This window comes from Bombus impatiens, unplaced genomic scaffold, assembly GCF_000188095.3.
Source record: "Bombus impatiens unplaced genomic scaffold, BIMP_2.2 scf_0382, whole genome shotgun sequence".
Classification (NCBI taxonomy): Eukaryota; Metazoa; Arthropoda; class Insecta; order Hymenoptera; family Apidae; genus Bombus; species Bombus impatiens.
In genome coordinates, this window is record NT_176801.1 from 917,738 (window position 1) to 933,846 (window position 16,109).

Consider the following 16,109-nt stretch of genomic DNA (forward strand, 5'->3'; position numbering starts at 1 on the left):
GGGGGTGGGTGGGTTGTTTTCGACGTCGGTGGCGCCTTCCACGGCCACTGCTCGAAGCGATCGGTGTCTTCCCGAAGCGGACAGTGCGCCCTGACCCGTTGAAACAAGCGGTTGGCCTCGTGGTACTATCCGTGATCGCGTTTCTACACAGTGTGCTCGAAACGATGAATGAAAAAGTACCGTCGCCCCTACTCTTAGTGCCGCAACGGTTCAACTTTAACGCGACCCGTTCACACACCCGATGACCTCGTGTTTACGCGTGAGTTTCAAATCCCAAGTGGAAAGGTTCCACGTTTATGTTTATATATCGTTCGTAGATACACGGTGGTTCGCGGCCAAACAGAACTAACAAAGTCCAAATGGCCGCTTTTCTGCTCGAGTATTCGTTCTTCGTCGTTCCGGTCGAAGAGGATGACCGTGCGGTTGGCCGATGTCGAAGCGAACGACAAACGTCGGCGGGAAGGTCAGTTTCCGGTTGAAACGCGGTAAAAGTGTTTGGGGATGTTCATCTCGGGAAGGTGGCTTTCGAAGGGTGTTCTTATCGGTGTTTGGATCTCGGTATCGTTTCTGTGGCGTTGAAAAGCTGACGACTTTGACGTGGACGTTCCTCTGCAGAGGTAACGCCGGTGTATATCGTCGAGAGGGTGAGTTTTCCAGGTTGCTTCGAGTCTTAAGCGATGTTCGCAAGAGGCTTTGGGCTCGTGATTTTTATTCGTTATCGACTAGCGGGTTCTTCGCGAGATAAAGACACAAACAAACTGTTGGTACAATGCGTTAGCGTAAATATTTTCTCGCCGGGATCGATAATGTATTTATTATACAGGGATTGTTTATCAGGGATCGTTTCAACGATTATTTGGCAAAGTGTCGGAACGATCATTTTTATTTGGGTCGCTGTCGTAACGGAAATATTTTCTTCCAAACGTAACTAACGTGTTCCTCGCGAAGGGGATGGATTTCGCAAGTTGCTCCATAAATTATTCTTCTCCTTCCTCTTACTTTTTCCCCTTTTTTTTCTTTTTCACAGGCTGCAGAAGTTAGTGGATTGCTCGTTCTAACGTGAATATTTTTCTACGCAGGTGAATACACCGATTTAAAAATTGATGGAGAAAATAACGGCTCCGAGTCCTAACACGAACATTCTTGCACAGATAAATTAAATAATCTCTTTATAATCTCGTTAAATTACAAAATTTTCGAATCTTTCGAAATTGTCGACAAATTCCAATTGATAATCAGTTTAATTTACCATCTTTCCGAGATTTATTGATAATAAATGGATAAACGCGGACGTTTGTACTCTGGCGTGTAATACCAGCATCGAAGGATTTGCCGGTCGTGTACTTAAGGGTTTATCGTGTCTTAATCCTTCGAGGCTACTTCAGGTTGGTGCCGTATCCCTTGGTAGATAAGGACCGAACCAATCTCCTGGCTACTTTTTCTTTCGTCTTCTTCAACAAACGCGATGTCTCTTATAAAATTTTCAAGTCGAGAATATATAAAGTTGGAAAAATAAAACACATTAATTAATTTCTCGAATTATTCCAATTTATACGGTATGTCTTGCCGTTTGACAGCCAGATTCTCCGTCAGCGTATTTTACAGGCATGATCAAGTAAAAATGTTATATAATCATCGTTTGTCTGAAATTGTATCAAACGATTATAATTAAAATAGGAAATAGGAAATGGGTACAAAAAGGACCATATGTACTTTGACCTGCAATATTATTTCTATTTTATTTAAGCCGTAGAACTTTTATCGGTGGATAACGTTATAAAAGAGTATTAACACGTGTGGTTAAATAACGCGAGGATTTGATCGGATCATCCAGATATAATAAAATGAAAACCTTCGTTTTATTATATTAACAAACTTAATTAACAAATTTTAGGAATAAAATCATAGGACGATAAGTTCAATCTCGTATCGCTGTCGCCTTTCTATCGATAGAAACGGTGAACATTTTCAAACATGCTATTAACGATTATGCAGAATGTAATTGTAAAGCTATCGATACCTTGCAAGCATAGTAACCGCGAGTCTATTATCGTATACCTTTGAATTTCGGCAATTTTAATTAATACACGCAACATCTAATAATATAATATAATATAATATAATATAATATAATTCTAACGTGCTTCTTCTTCGTAATATATATTTCGCAGCCGATGAATTATGGGACGCTTGTTTTATAGATTTCTGTTGGCCGGTATAAGCGGGACAAAGTTGGTTCAGTTGCTCTGCCACCGATACTCGTAAAACACGATATATCTTTCCTTTCTGAATGCCTTGGTGTCGCAGTCGGATAAAATATGAAAGGATTATAATTTTTAGATGCTCGACCTTCCAAGTACACAAACGGAGAAACGCAAACGCTGTTCGAAAATTCTACATTCAAAGTTTTACGTTCAAAGGGGAAATTTCTTATTTTTTGCACGTGTAAAACACCACGATTCTCCACTCGGGGATTGTCATTTCGAAAAACATGTGAAACACGCGGCGATGATTTTACAGGTTGTCCGGTTATTTTATTTTGTCGCCTATCGTGTATTATCTTTGCGTATAAAGCACGAAATAAATACTTGCTGCACTTTCGTTCGATAACGCAAACGGAGCAACAAATTTTCTAGTGTTAAGTTAGTTTTCGCAGTGCTTTGAAACGCGAATAAACCTTGTTTATTAACGGCGCGGCTGTTAACTTTATACTTTAACCGCTAGTTGGAAATTTCAATCGGCTTTGTACCATTCCCTTTATCCGTTTCTGAATGCCACTTTAGTCTCGTGTCAATGCCGCGTCGATGCTTTCCCAATTTTTTGAAAAATACTAAATAAAGCGGACGAAAAGAATTAAAACGTATGAAATAGGCAAAAACAAAAGGCTAATAAAGAAACGCGAAATTAACGATAAACAAAACATGCAAAAATATTTCGGATAAGTTATTTTAATAGAAGAAAAATTTGCTTACATTTCCATGTATCCGAGTGTACGAGATCCATGTATGAGAAGATACAATATGAAGATACAATATTTGTTTTTCTTTTCTTCGCGCTTGACAGATAACGTTACAGATCAAATGTATACAACATTTCATAGTATATAATTAGTATACAATTAGTTTAATTAATATTAATTTAATATAATTAAGGAATATACAGATAAGATTCCATTAATATAATTTTCCATTGATAAATGTTAGGGCGTTAATGATCGATAACCCAAGATAACATAAAATATCGTACGAAACTTGTCAATTTAAGAAAAATTTACCATATTTATGTGTGTTTATTTCGGTGAAACATGTTATTTTCAGTCACACTCGCCTTTCTAATTAGCGCATAAGATATAAAATAAAATTGGTGGAACGTAACAATGCTTTTCAGCATCGAGCAAACACCTATGATAGATATACGATACTTTGATTAATTCTTCATTGCCGAATATTAAAGTAGAAATTATCAGCGATATTAAAGAATGAAATGAACGAATAACGTATCGTATAAAGCGCTTGAATTCAAGAGAAACTTGCGTTATTTATACGTATAACTGAAACGTGATATTTGCAATTATTTGTCCGTCTAATCGACAAATAGAGTAAAATGAAAAATTTACACGATACGATATGTAACGATACGTTTTCGTATGAAATTAGTGCACGGATTTAATCAAAGTACACGGGCCTGTACTTGGATTAAATTTCCAAATTTAATAAACGATAAATCGTCAAATTACTATTTTGCCAAAAGCAAATATATTTATTTTTTAGTTAATTAGTTCAGTTAGTTTAGAAAGGGATTAGCTGTTCGATGTTTTTTCTTTCTTCCGGCGAGATTCTGTCGAGAATGTGCCTCGTTTGAACAGCAATCTATGCACAAAACGACTGTGCTCGCCGTTTTAAGAAGACCTTTCGTTGCTAATGGCTGTCAATAGTTTGTGGCGGGTGTATAGGTTTCCAGGTTAAGTGTCATTGATCCTCGATTTTTCCTCCTATGTATTTATGCGCTACGAACGAGACGAAGATGTCTTTAGTTGCTTGGAAGAAATGCACGTGTTACTTCTAGCTTTTTAATAAGTCTCCGAGACTTTGTAGATAAGAGTAAAAATACAGGCTCGTTTCCAAATTAACGTTCTTTTTACTACTATAGCGAAAGGATAGCGAAAGGATAGCGAAAGGATAGCGAAAGGAACCTGCGTTTCTTCGACAACTAAATTTCCACAAATTACTCTATGGCTGATTATGTTAATTATCTTACACAGCTAACTAATCCTTTTACAAAGGTGGAAGAAGTACAAATAACGATAAGTACAGACAAATAAGACATAAATGTATCGTAAGTCTTCTGCAGAGTACCGAAACCTTTTTAAAGCGTAACTTGCATAAAAATGCTGGGTATAATTGCACGCTATTCTACTAACATTATAGGACTTGCTAATACTGCCAAATACTTCTAAGGGATCCGCCGATATTACCGGTATCCGACACACAATGACAAATTTGACAAACCCGTTGTTCGAAGATTTTATTTTACTTTATTCGTAGGAGCAAATGTGTCTGTGAATGAACGCCAGCGTCACGCTTACAGCACCTACGCGGTATATACAAACATTTGTTCGAAACTTTGTTCTAATAGCTCTAAAATAACTAAACGACTAAAGTATTTCTTTACAACGCACATTTTCATATGTACAACATTTTTACGAAGGATTAAGCATCGATCGTGTCGATCACTTTGGTAGTTGTAGCGATACGAGGTTTGAAAAAAATTGCAACGAAGAGAAAATAACGCTTTAATCTCCATGATGGTCCAATTTTAAATCGCTAGACATTTATCAAAGTACTGCAATTAATATGCGCGATGAATAGGGATGAGATGAATTTCAATCTCGATCGAGTCAATTCCAATACAGAGGTTACGTTTCACGGAAACTCGATTGCTATTTAGCAGAGATGGTAATATTCGTTTCTGTATTTACAAAACATTCGTATTACGAATTCTCCTTCTGCTTTCAAATTTCCTAACGAGCGTCCGCAACCTTCGAATATCCCGCATTTACGTGTTTTAACATTTGAAAGTAAGATCATAGATGTTCGACTAGATCGATCCATCGAAGTAACAATCCAATCCGTCTCTATACTTTATTATTCGTTTCGTTCATTTATATACACTTTTATTTGGCGTACCTTTCGTCCGAAATAGTACTGGAAGATTTGTGGCATTCTTTCTGCGATCGTATAACGAATATGCGCGATTTGCGAAATTTAATATTATTTCATCATTCTCTTTTACGATCCGGCATACGTAACGTGCATAGGACTACGTAACGTACGCAACAGATTAAAATCAGTTGCCGCATCGGTCGAATATCTACGTCTACTATCTATCGCATAACAAATTATTCAACAAACTAATGTATGTTGGAATTATATGCGAATGTAACGTAACTGTAACGTAAATAACTCTTCTCTCCATTGCGGCATCAGTTGCCAGAACACCTTACACGTATAACAGACTTTTCTTGCTTACGTCTATACGGTGGAACACGTCATCCGATGGAAAAGCCAGTGTACACGTTGTACGTAGAAACGTTCTACTTTGCTTTTTTCGCAAGATTCAAAGTTGTACGGTTGTAATCGTACGAAAAGGAAAATGGAAAAGAACTGGAACGTCTATCTTGGATTAAAACGGAACGGAGTGAAATGCTGTTTCGCCCCGCGTCGTTTTCACTCGCAGAAGTAAATTCGAGCCTTGGGCTCGAATGCTTTAAAATTGAAATTGAATTTTCGCTAGGTCGACGTTAATTAACATCCTGTTCATTTCGTCTAACCAGCAGCCACCCTATTTTTCCCGCAAGAAAGAAAAAAAATGGATTTGGAGTAAATTGTGCCGTTTGCTATATATATACGTATGCCCGCTGAATCCGGAAGAAGCATACGACGATTATGTTCTGTTTCCGCAGTTTACTCCATTTTTTCATTTTCCCTGTCTTTCCAAGAAAACCAGATCACCTGTACTTTTTAATTTCACGATTTTCTCTCATTTTTCCCGTTGTTTCGTCATCAGTTCGGTTTCAGTTAATTTAGACGTTCTTCTTTTCGCTGAAAATATTTTACTAAGAAAATTGCAATATCTTATCGTACTTTCCAGTTTATTGTAATTACTACTGTAATTACTATATTTAACTTGGCTAACTGTATCTAATTTGGCTAATTACACTAGCTAGTAAAACTCGAGGAATTTAAGAATTAATTATATTATGCGACGAAAGCGCCACGGATGCGTATCGCATCAACGGTAGTCTCTCGAAATTTCTCCAACATCGTACGAGAATGATCTAGTAATTCTAATTGTACGTTACATTCTCTAGCCCGAAACTTGGCCTGTATCTACATATCCATTTAACCCATTAATTTTACTCATCTCCATATCCCATCTATCAGAAGCAATCGCGCTTTATCTGAAAATCAATTCATCACATTCTACGTACCGTGCCATACCGTGTACCGTGTACCATCATCCAGCTTTACGAGTCAATCGAGCAGCAGGTGATAGTGGATGATGAAAGAAACTCTAGATTTTTTTAATTAGAAAACTTTGTAAACAAGTTTCGAACGCCTCGCAACCAACAAATTGGATTACATTGACTATTTTTGAATAACGTGCCGCGATTTCTCTCTATACTTGCAGGAATAGTATAGGGACAGGTATAAAGTAATCGAATTATTATCCATTAAAACAAGATGTGCAAATTCTGCGAAGAAAAATAATTCAATATATATATTATTAGAAGACGGTTATGGCAATTTCTCTATCGGATAACCTATAATTTCTCTATACAAATTAGGGTAAAAATTATTTCTAGATACTCTAATTCTAGATTTCTAGATTTCGAAATACCGTTCATATCGTTCAGATCGGGAATTTAATTTTTCTTCAAAGTATTCGCTCGTGTAAAGGCAAACGTTGATTTATTCGCGTGGTCGTTGGGAAAAATAACGAATCGAACCTCGAAACGATTAAACCGACGATCACAAGCTCTCTGACGAGAAGAACTCTGATCCGCTATATGCCGGTCGATGCTTCGAGGATCAGGCGCAACCACGTCTAGCGGGGGGGAATCGGTCCGAGTGGAACGTAGGTTAGCAGGAGGTAAAACGCGTAAAGGTCGCGAATCTAGACGAGGGCTTCGGCATTGGCCATCGTGGAACGTGGCCATCGGTGAAATTGTTCCACGATCTAACCCTTCTATATCGCGAATAACTTTTATCGATCGGCACACATTTCGTCTCGTTTCTTTTCTCGTGCCCTCGTGTCCTCGTGTCCACGTGTCGTGTGAGTGACGCGTTTCGTTCAGTTTCCACGCTCCATCTCTGTTCGCTTCGACCCCTCTTGGCCCGCCGGACAACGGTCTGATCCTACGGTCGCGAGATTGCATTTTTCACGATTTATAACCGCATCGATTAAAAGTTTGACCGAGTTTGAGTCCACGAACGGGCTTTTGAACGTTGTCGAAGACCGTTGGAATCGTTTACAGCCATGGTTTCCGATATAAGCCAAACTTCACGCAATTCTTGATACTCGTTGATATCAGTTTCGCAATTGAAAGGGATTTATATCTTCTAATAGAGATAGAGCGCTGTTCCACGCGCTGTATCGCGCGTAGATACGCGTCGATGTACAGTTCGTGTACACATCGGTGTCTCGATCTATGTAGTTTTCGATACACGGATCCACGTGTATCAACATATGCAGCTATCGATCTGTTCGTATTCTACGTATGATTATTAACGTCGTGTGATTATTAACGCGTAACAAGATAATCGAATATTTAAATGCATTTGCGGCAGTAATTTGCGTGGATGGTTATCGATGAACTTTGATCGAACTAGTAGCGATATTCTATACTCGAGTTTTACTTCTTATATATCCTTATAGTACAGCGACTACTCGCTAAGTAATTGAAATTGATATTTAGATTTTTGCGCGAACGAGCCGTGTTCAACTAAACTTGGTACCTATCCAAAGTGTGCAATCGTCGCACGACGAAAGAATTCCTCTCGACGTCGAAAACTTTTCGTACAACGTAATTCCTCGCCGTTAACTGTTGTTTGGAGGACGTTAACCCGGTTCCCAGCTTAACACGAGCCTATGGATGGGATGGATGGTCCATGGCCATGTCGTTTGTAATTAAAGGACAGCGGCCCGGAATTCGCCTCCCTCCTTCGTTATATTCGCTGACACGCGGAACGAAGCGCCTCCTCGTCCCACAGCGACGAGGAAAAGTATTTCATCGCCATGCCGGGCGTCACGTAATTCCGACGGCCCTCTCGTAATCTTCTTCGCAAATAGCTCCATCTTGGCGCAATCGCTTTTTAACTAGAAGCTACGGCTCGACCAGATATCAAACCGACTTTTCCTCGGCTATAGCGTCTCCGTTTCGCAGCTAAATCCTCGAGATAGGGCGATTTCTCATCGATGCAATCAGTAACCGAGAGTCCAGGAACGGTGAACTTGTCGTTTACATGGAATTGGCAGCTGTTGCACCGTGCAACTCGGCATTCATACCTTGGATTGCTTTCTCACACCTAAAGGGGCCGATACGTCTTTGTTCCGACGTAAATAGGACGATTCATCTTACCATACGTTGCCACGGCGTTAGGAAATTAAACGTTAGAACGACGAAGATTTTGCCTGGCAGTGGGTCAACGTTTATCCATCCGGGAATATCGCGATTCTTCTGCAAACTGGATACGGTCTAAGGGTTCGGATCAAAATCAGATAAATACACGATACACGTGGTAACATATTTTCACGTTTACACGCATTTGCTTTGTTCTATCGAATTAAAGGTTTCGTCGAATTATCGTGTTTTGAAATTAGATTTTTCGAACTTATTTACTTCTATGATATTTTCCATAGAAAAAAGAAACGTAAAAACATACGTTGAATAAACTGATTTATAGAAATTGAACGTGAATCGTTTCTATTATGACTTTTCATGTCGGATTTACGTTAAAAGCGTCATTCTTTTTTATAAAAATGTACAAGTCCACGGAACAAATTTTCACGCTATAGTTTCATAGAGTCAAAGTAACCGATCGATATTGCTACTCGTTTCGAATTTTGCGTCAGTTTTCTTCGTTCGATAGAACGAGAAAATAAGTAGGTTCTTTTTATTTAGAAAAGTCATCAAATAAGATGCGATTCTTTTGCTGTTGGACAATTTCGATCAAATTGAAAAATATTTCCCGCTTTCCTTCGATCTAGACAGAATTCTGTGAAATTCCGTTTTCCAGGCATTACTTCGTCAAATTAATTTATCAAACATTGAAAACATCGAAATATCACTCGCTTCGTCCAGTTTATAAAATCAATTAACGTTATTAATAAAATAGAAAAAAAGCTGAGATATTTATATACAATATATGATGTGGAAGACAGTAGCTTTTCTACAAATTCACCGCAAACGTATATTCCTCTATTGTTAATTCGAATAAATGTCGATTAACGCAACAAGTATTTGTTTCTAGATTTTGATTTCGAAACAGCCAACAACGATCGAAAGAAAATCTTTATCGCAAAATCCTAAAATCGCTATGCCCGTAAGAACAGTGGAACCTTCGTGAGTGGAAATTTTATTTTGTCTGAAACGTTGATACGAGAATATGAAATTTAGTAGCGGAGGAGATGTTTGCGATTAGAACTGTCGAACCAGCTCACGTACGAGCCCACGTATGAGTTTTTAATAGTAGTATTTGTAGCGAAAGTATGTTCCACTAAGAAATTAAGAGAACCAAATCGAGAAGATCTCGAGCGAAAGAAGGAGTTGTTAAGGATATTAGGACATTTAATTTAGATAATTTTACATGGGCAATCTGTGCAGAGAAATAAGAATAATTTGAATAACTTTGTAAGATATCTTACTTATTAAATAATTTTCTTCATGTCCATCGAATATTTGGTAATATATTATATATGGCAATTAAGAAATGTTTCGAATATGGCGTTGCTTGTAGCCTGAAACCTCGTATAATTTATTCCGAATTTTATCCAAAACTTTTCATCGTTCTAGACTTCGCTAGACATAGACGAAACAATTAGCAAACTAGTCGAAATCATAACTGTTCGACTGTAATTTATCGATCGTATATCTCTGAATTGCAGGAACTAGGCTGCGAATCAGGATAAAACCTTGTTCCAGCCATCGTTTAACTCGACAAGTTCTCACGACCTGTGTAACGCGAATTCTAACGTTGTACAATGGACCGCATGTGATCGTCGTGAAATTAAACGTCGACGAAATCGAACTCGACGAGAAAATGACGCTTCGCTAAGGAAACGGAGACGTTCGAACGAAACTCTTGCAACGAAGAACGCTGGAGAACACTTTGGTCAACGATGGACTGGATTCAACGATCGTGGTCGATCGGCACGAGTACACAGCCATTGAGCAGGATTCTCTGTCGTACTGGTAATCGTATAAAAACACCTGCTGCCCAAAGAAGATCTCACTCGAGGGCCCAGAAGGTGCGTCTACTATCCATCGAGGAATATCCCGAATAACGAAATCGATATCGACGCTCTTAAACGCTCCATGATAAAACGAGCGTTGTACGCTTAACCAAGAGAAGCGAAAGAAAGCCGAGAAAATTCACGTACCGTTGATCGATTCGCCGAAAGCGCAGAATCGATACGAACACTCTCTTCCATATTGTCTATGTATCCATCGGCCTCAGATCGAAGTAGAGAAAGGCAGGACCAGTTTAATCGACGGTAGCAAAAGCGGAAGCAAAAGCGGAAACAGAAACAGAAGCAGAAGCAGAAGCTAAAGCAGCCGAACAGCTCGACGGAATACACGGTATCTCTGTCCTAAGTTGACAGATTATAGGCTATATTGCGATAAGGTATCGTAAGGCTAAATTCGGATAAGAGGCTAGCATGATCCGCGTGTGTGCAGGCGGCATTCTCCACGGCCATGACCGAGTGAAGTAGCCGGGGATCGTCAGACGCGTGGTCCACCATGTTGAACGTAATGGCAGCGGTGACGACGAGTCTACCTAGCCGAGTAGATCCGACACCGACATCTTCCAGCAACACCAGCGCTGCATCGGGCACCGCGCCGAATAACGTGACGTCAGTTCCTGTTGAGAATCCAACGGTTGAAAATCTACCCGAGAACGTGAACGTGTTCGTAGTTGTGATCAAGGGTATCATTATGGGCAGCATCATCACGACGGCAGTGCTAGGTAACGCTTTGGTGATCGCCAGCGTGAGAAGGCACAGAAGATTGCGCGTGGTAACGAACTGTTACGTGGTGAGCTTGGCAGCGGCTGACCTCTTGGTGGCCATGTGCGCGATGACGTTTAACGCCTCGGCTGAATTGTCCGGAGGCAAATGGTTGTTCGGTCGGTTCATGTGCGACGTGTGGAACTCGTTGGACGTTTACTTCTCCACGGCCTCGATACTTCACCTGTGCTGCATCAGCGTGGATAGATATTACGCTATTGTCAGCCCGCTCGAGTATACAGTGATCATGAGACAAGGGACGGTGGGATGTATGCTGGGTAGTGCATGGATTTTGCCGGCTTTGATCAGCTTCATACCGATCTTCATGGGTTGGTACACCACGCAGGAACATCTGGATTATATGGCGAAGAATCCGCAGGTAAGCTCGATATTCTTAACGATCCCTCGATTCTTCCATTACTATGCTACGAACATCGTTCTTTCGGATTCTCATATTTTTCAATCCTTTCTCGTATATTTCAATACGATCGATATATTTCATTTTTTATTTTTCAAAAAAAAAAAAAAAAAGAAAAAATCACATTATCCGTTCGAGATATTTCTCGATTAAAATCTTTATACTCTCTCCGACCAGGAAATTTTTCCTGTTTTCTAAACTCTTGTACAATCGTTAGACGCGATAAACTTAATAAGTTTGCGAAACATCAACAACGACGAGTTTTGTATAAGGATAATGCGCGAAAGTAATACATTTTCTACAACGATCGTTCATTCGCATAATGCAAGATGAATGTTCCGGTTAACAACTAGATTCCGTAACGTGTCTAATAAGCGTTCTAACCTCCATAGGAAATTGTGAATACCGACTATAATTCCTCGGGGATAAGAGGATTTGCGCAAGAGGCTTTTCCCCAATTTGCATACGCATACGTTACGGTCAAATCGACCAATCACGTCCTTGACGTGGTCCTCCACGTAACTTGCACTATTGTTTCCTTGATTGGCTAATTTGGTTATGTATAGCGGTCGATGCATCATGGGAACACCGTCGTGAACGGCCATCGTAAATTCAAAAGTTGCGGCGATTCAATGCCGGAATATCGAATTTACAGCACGAAGGATCAATCGTCGTTTGCTCTCAGCTCGTTTATTCGTGGCTTTGCCAACAAGTTTACAACCCGTATATTCTTCCATCGGTCACAGGTTATCGAAAACGATGCTGTGCCTCCTTTTTAGATCGTCAGCAGCTATATCTAACGCAGTTTCTAACATTAGATTACGATCTAAGATTACAGTCGAAACGATTGTACGATCGTTAGTCGTGATTTACGAAACAATTACGAAAAGTTTTTAGGTGGAAAAAACGCACAGAACTAAAAGTATCCAACGCAACAACCGATTATACAATGTCTTACGTTAACTAGGTGCGTGTCGTTGAAAAAAGAAATCGCTCCATTTTTAAACTCTCGTATGACTGATTGTATCGTTTGTTATCTTTCATTTTCTCGAGGCGTAACCGTTTTCTTACGCGATCGTTATAAATGGAAATCTCTACTCGCTATTATTCGAACGATCGTATCGCGTTTAAGGTTGAGATTATTCGGGTAAAGCAACGCTTCTCGGATGGAAATTGCATTATAAAAATAGAATCGTTCGTTAATCTAATGCAACGATTCCCGTATTCGTGATAAAAATGTCGAGTGTCCATGCCTGTTTCGCTAGCTGACTGGCTGGCTGGCTGACTGGCTGGCTGGCTGGCTGGACAAATCCAATTTAAGAGTATCTTCAGCCGGCTGTAATAAAAATAAACCACCGTGATATCGAGGAGTCGATGCTCCATTTGCAGTTGTAGTATAATTGGACGGGAGAATTCCTACCGCCAGTATTAAATTGCAGTTTCCGGTTTCGTGGAGCGCTAAACTTTTCAATGCTCTACGCACTCAAACATTTCTGATTACATGACAGAATCGATACGTATACCGGATTCCTTGTTATCGTTATCGTCTTTAAACATTAATACCTCTAACGTTTTCTATACAATTATTAAAATCTCGATTCAATCAGAGAATCGCGCATGATCGCTCGATAACTCTGTCCACGATTATTTAAGGAACCGAACAGTTGGAAATTTGTAAGATCGCTGTTTCTCGAAATTAATTCAGGAATTGGCGGGTCAGTGCGCATGGAGAATCGCGGAATCGGAGTTTGCTTTCACATAGTTATTTAACTATTCGATTGCTTATTTGAAGAACAAATAAATATTTACAAACGAAATTGTATCGTGCGATTATATATCCTTCAATTATGCATCCATCAATTTCCTTCCTGCATTATAAACATCTCTATTAGCTGAAACTGCTAATACTGTTCAAATTGTGCGAGCAAAATGGAACCATCGAGCTGTTGTGCGAAAAATCAAATTTTTAAATAATTACAATTTATTTTTCAACCAGTTGCAATTATTCCGGGCTGCAACGATTCATAATTCCGAGTAACAACGTTGTTTAATAAGGTTAGCGCAAATACGATCCCTCTCGTTAACCGTCTACCCAAAGATTAAAATAGCGTATTTTCTTTAATTAACGCTAACTCGAAGCGCGATTAGTCGGAGATTGGCTTCGTTATTACACGATTTTAATGCAACTTAAGAATAATACGATACATTGTTTCAAAATGAAGTTTACGTAAGCGCGGGGAAAGGTTTCATCTCGTTATACCGCAGGTTTTAGCATAAATTCTGTCATGCACGACGGAAACTGCCATCGTCAGGCAAAATTGAATCAAAAATGTAGCTTTAGCTCTTGGTAAAAAAATCAAAACTAAGCGATCGAATAGTCTTTCTCCACCATTATGTTTCGCGCGTTGCCATACATTTTTCATCGATAACCGCTTGCCAATGTTTCCGATATGCCAATACCGAAAAGACGATCTAAGGTTCGGCTTACCTTCGAATGGGGAAATTTTATTTTTCTTTGCTTCCCTGATACACGTCATAACGTAAATTGCAAACTTTCGTTTATGCGTATGTATTATAAAACGCGCGCTACGACTCGCACAGTAGTATTTTACCGATCTTTTGTTAGCTGTTAAATCATGTTTCAAAGTATTAAGAAAACACGGAAACGTTTGTTGAAATATTGCGAAACGCTAAATCCAATTGGTTTCAAAATGTACGATTCAAACTGTATTTTGTTCGTTCGAATTTTGCGAAAGCCAAATGTTCTCCTTGTTTCGCGCTAATTTGGTCAAGCTAATACGTACGAAGAAAAATGTTGCACTTTGGCACGTTAGACGTTGCCTCGAGAATAGTTATCGTGCCGATTAAGAGAAAGATAAGTTGCAGCTCTTTGAATAAAATAATACGCGACAACCAGCTATATCCGATAAAGACGACCGAGAAGTTGTAATGCTAAACGATACGGGTGTTAAAAGAATAGAAAAATAATTGTTTCAACGAGAAAGTAACTATAAAGAAAATACAACGATACTTTTGTCGAGAAGCATATAAATTCTATGCTAAATATAATTTTCTACGATTGGTTACATTATACAAGCGTGTAAGACTGTTGCAAGATAGAACTACGATTGTCGGTGGCAGCTGCTGCTATCGTTCAACTGTCGTTGAGCAAGCTGAAAACACGTTACATCGATCGATAGATTTAACTAATCTAATACAGCTTTTTACAACAAACTCTCAGAAAATTATTCATTCCTCGTTTCTATCGGAAAATCTTCGCTCCTAGCACTTACATCGTTTAAGTTTCGCTTTAAGTCGTCGAGTTCTAACCTCAGGATATTGGTAAGCCGGATAACGAGTTCACTCGTCTTTCCTAGATAACGAGTTAATAGGCCACCGTGTAATTTATCCTGTTCGTCAATCCCGTCGTCCCACGGGAGCTGCAACCTGGATGCTGTAGTTTGTAGGCTCTAGCGTTGATTACATAGACGACATAGGCGAAAGCCTCGGGAGTCATAAGTGTTCTGACTCCGGGGAATAGTCACTGCTGAGAACACGCGAATCGTTGCAGCATTTCCGTATAAAGTCCACTTATGCATAAAACAGTGTGACAGCATACGTTGTTTCGCTTAAAGAAAACCGCGATATTTCTGTCGTTCGGTTAGCAACTTTAACCGGATTCGCGAACGGATTTAACGAATAATTGATTTTGTTACAAGAGTAGTATCACTTTCCGCTTCGCTCCTTAAAAAATCCAGCTTTCGTTCGCTGTACTGTACGAAAGACGCGATGAAAATTTCTTCGAAAGTTCGCTCGTCCTCGTCGAGTCTCGGATAACACAGTTCGTGGTCGGCTGTGCACCTTGAAACGATCGTTTCGTTGTCAGGCGTGGTCAGGACAAAATCGCGTATCGATCAGGGTAAAATCGCGAGGGATCGTAGAGCGGCCGATACAGCGTATCCGTGTCGTTGCAGGTCTGCTCGTTTGTGGTGAACCGGCCGTACGCTGTGATCAGCTCGTGCGTCTCCTTCTGGATCCCTGGCTTGGTGATGATAGTGATGTACTGTAAGATCTACAAGGAGGCTGTCAGACAGAGAAAGGCGCTCAGCAGGACGTCCAGCAACATCGTGCTAAACAGCGTGCATCATCACAGGTCCTCGACCAGACAACACCATCATCAGCAGATGCTGCTTCAAGCGGCGGCCGAAACCGGTGAGTTTGCACTATTACACGTATAACGTTTTAGCGTAGGTGACGTTAGTTCCGCTTCCGCTTCCGCTTCCGCTTCCTGTTCCCGTTTCCATCGCTAAAATGGAAACATTTGCTTGTCATCTCAGAGAAATCATTCGCTTCGTAACAATCATGGTTTCTTCGGTTCTTTCTTTTTTACCATCCACGTTAC

The 16,109-nt window shown here is 39.8% G+C and overlaps 2 protein-coding genes across 3 annotated transcripts in view; both read left to right on the forward strand.

The window, feature by feature from the left end:
• The first annotated feature begins 71 nt into the window (after window positions 1-71).
• LOC112212932 lies at window positions 72-10,638 on the forward strand. The gene is made up of 2 exons (XM_024368012.2): window positions 72-644; window positions 10,168-10,638. The coding sequence occupies exons 1-2, from the start codon at window positions 431-433 to the stop codon at window positions 10,335-10,337; spliced, it is 384 nt and encodes a 127-aa protein (XP_024223780.1). The 5' UTR covers window positions 72-430; the 3' UTR covers window positions 10,338-10,638.
• Window positions 10,639-10,691: 53 nt separating this feature from the next.
• The window catches only part of LOC100741702 (octopamine receptor beta-3R-like), a 101,288-nt gene continuing 95,870 nt past the window's right edge, over window positions 10,692-16,109 (forward strand). For both annotated transcript variants that reach the window (XM_012386305.3, XM_024368011.2), the window contains exons 1-2: window positions 10,692-11,668; window positions 15,682-15,919. In XM_012386305.3, the coding sequence (XP_012241728.1) occupies window positions 11,024-11,668; window positions 15,682-15,919 (883 nt within the window). In that variant the 5' untranslated portion in view covers window positions 10,692-11,023. The remainder of the gene's footprint in view (window positions 11,669-15,681; window positions 15,920-16,109) is intronic.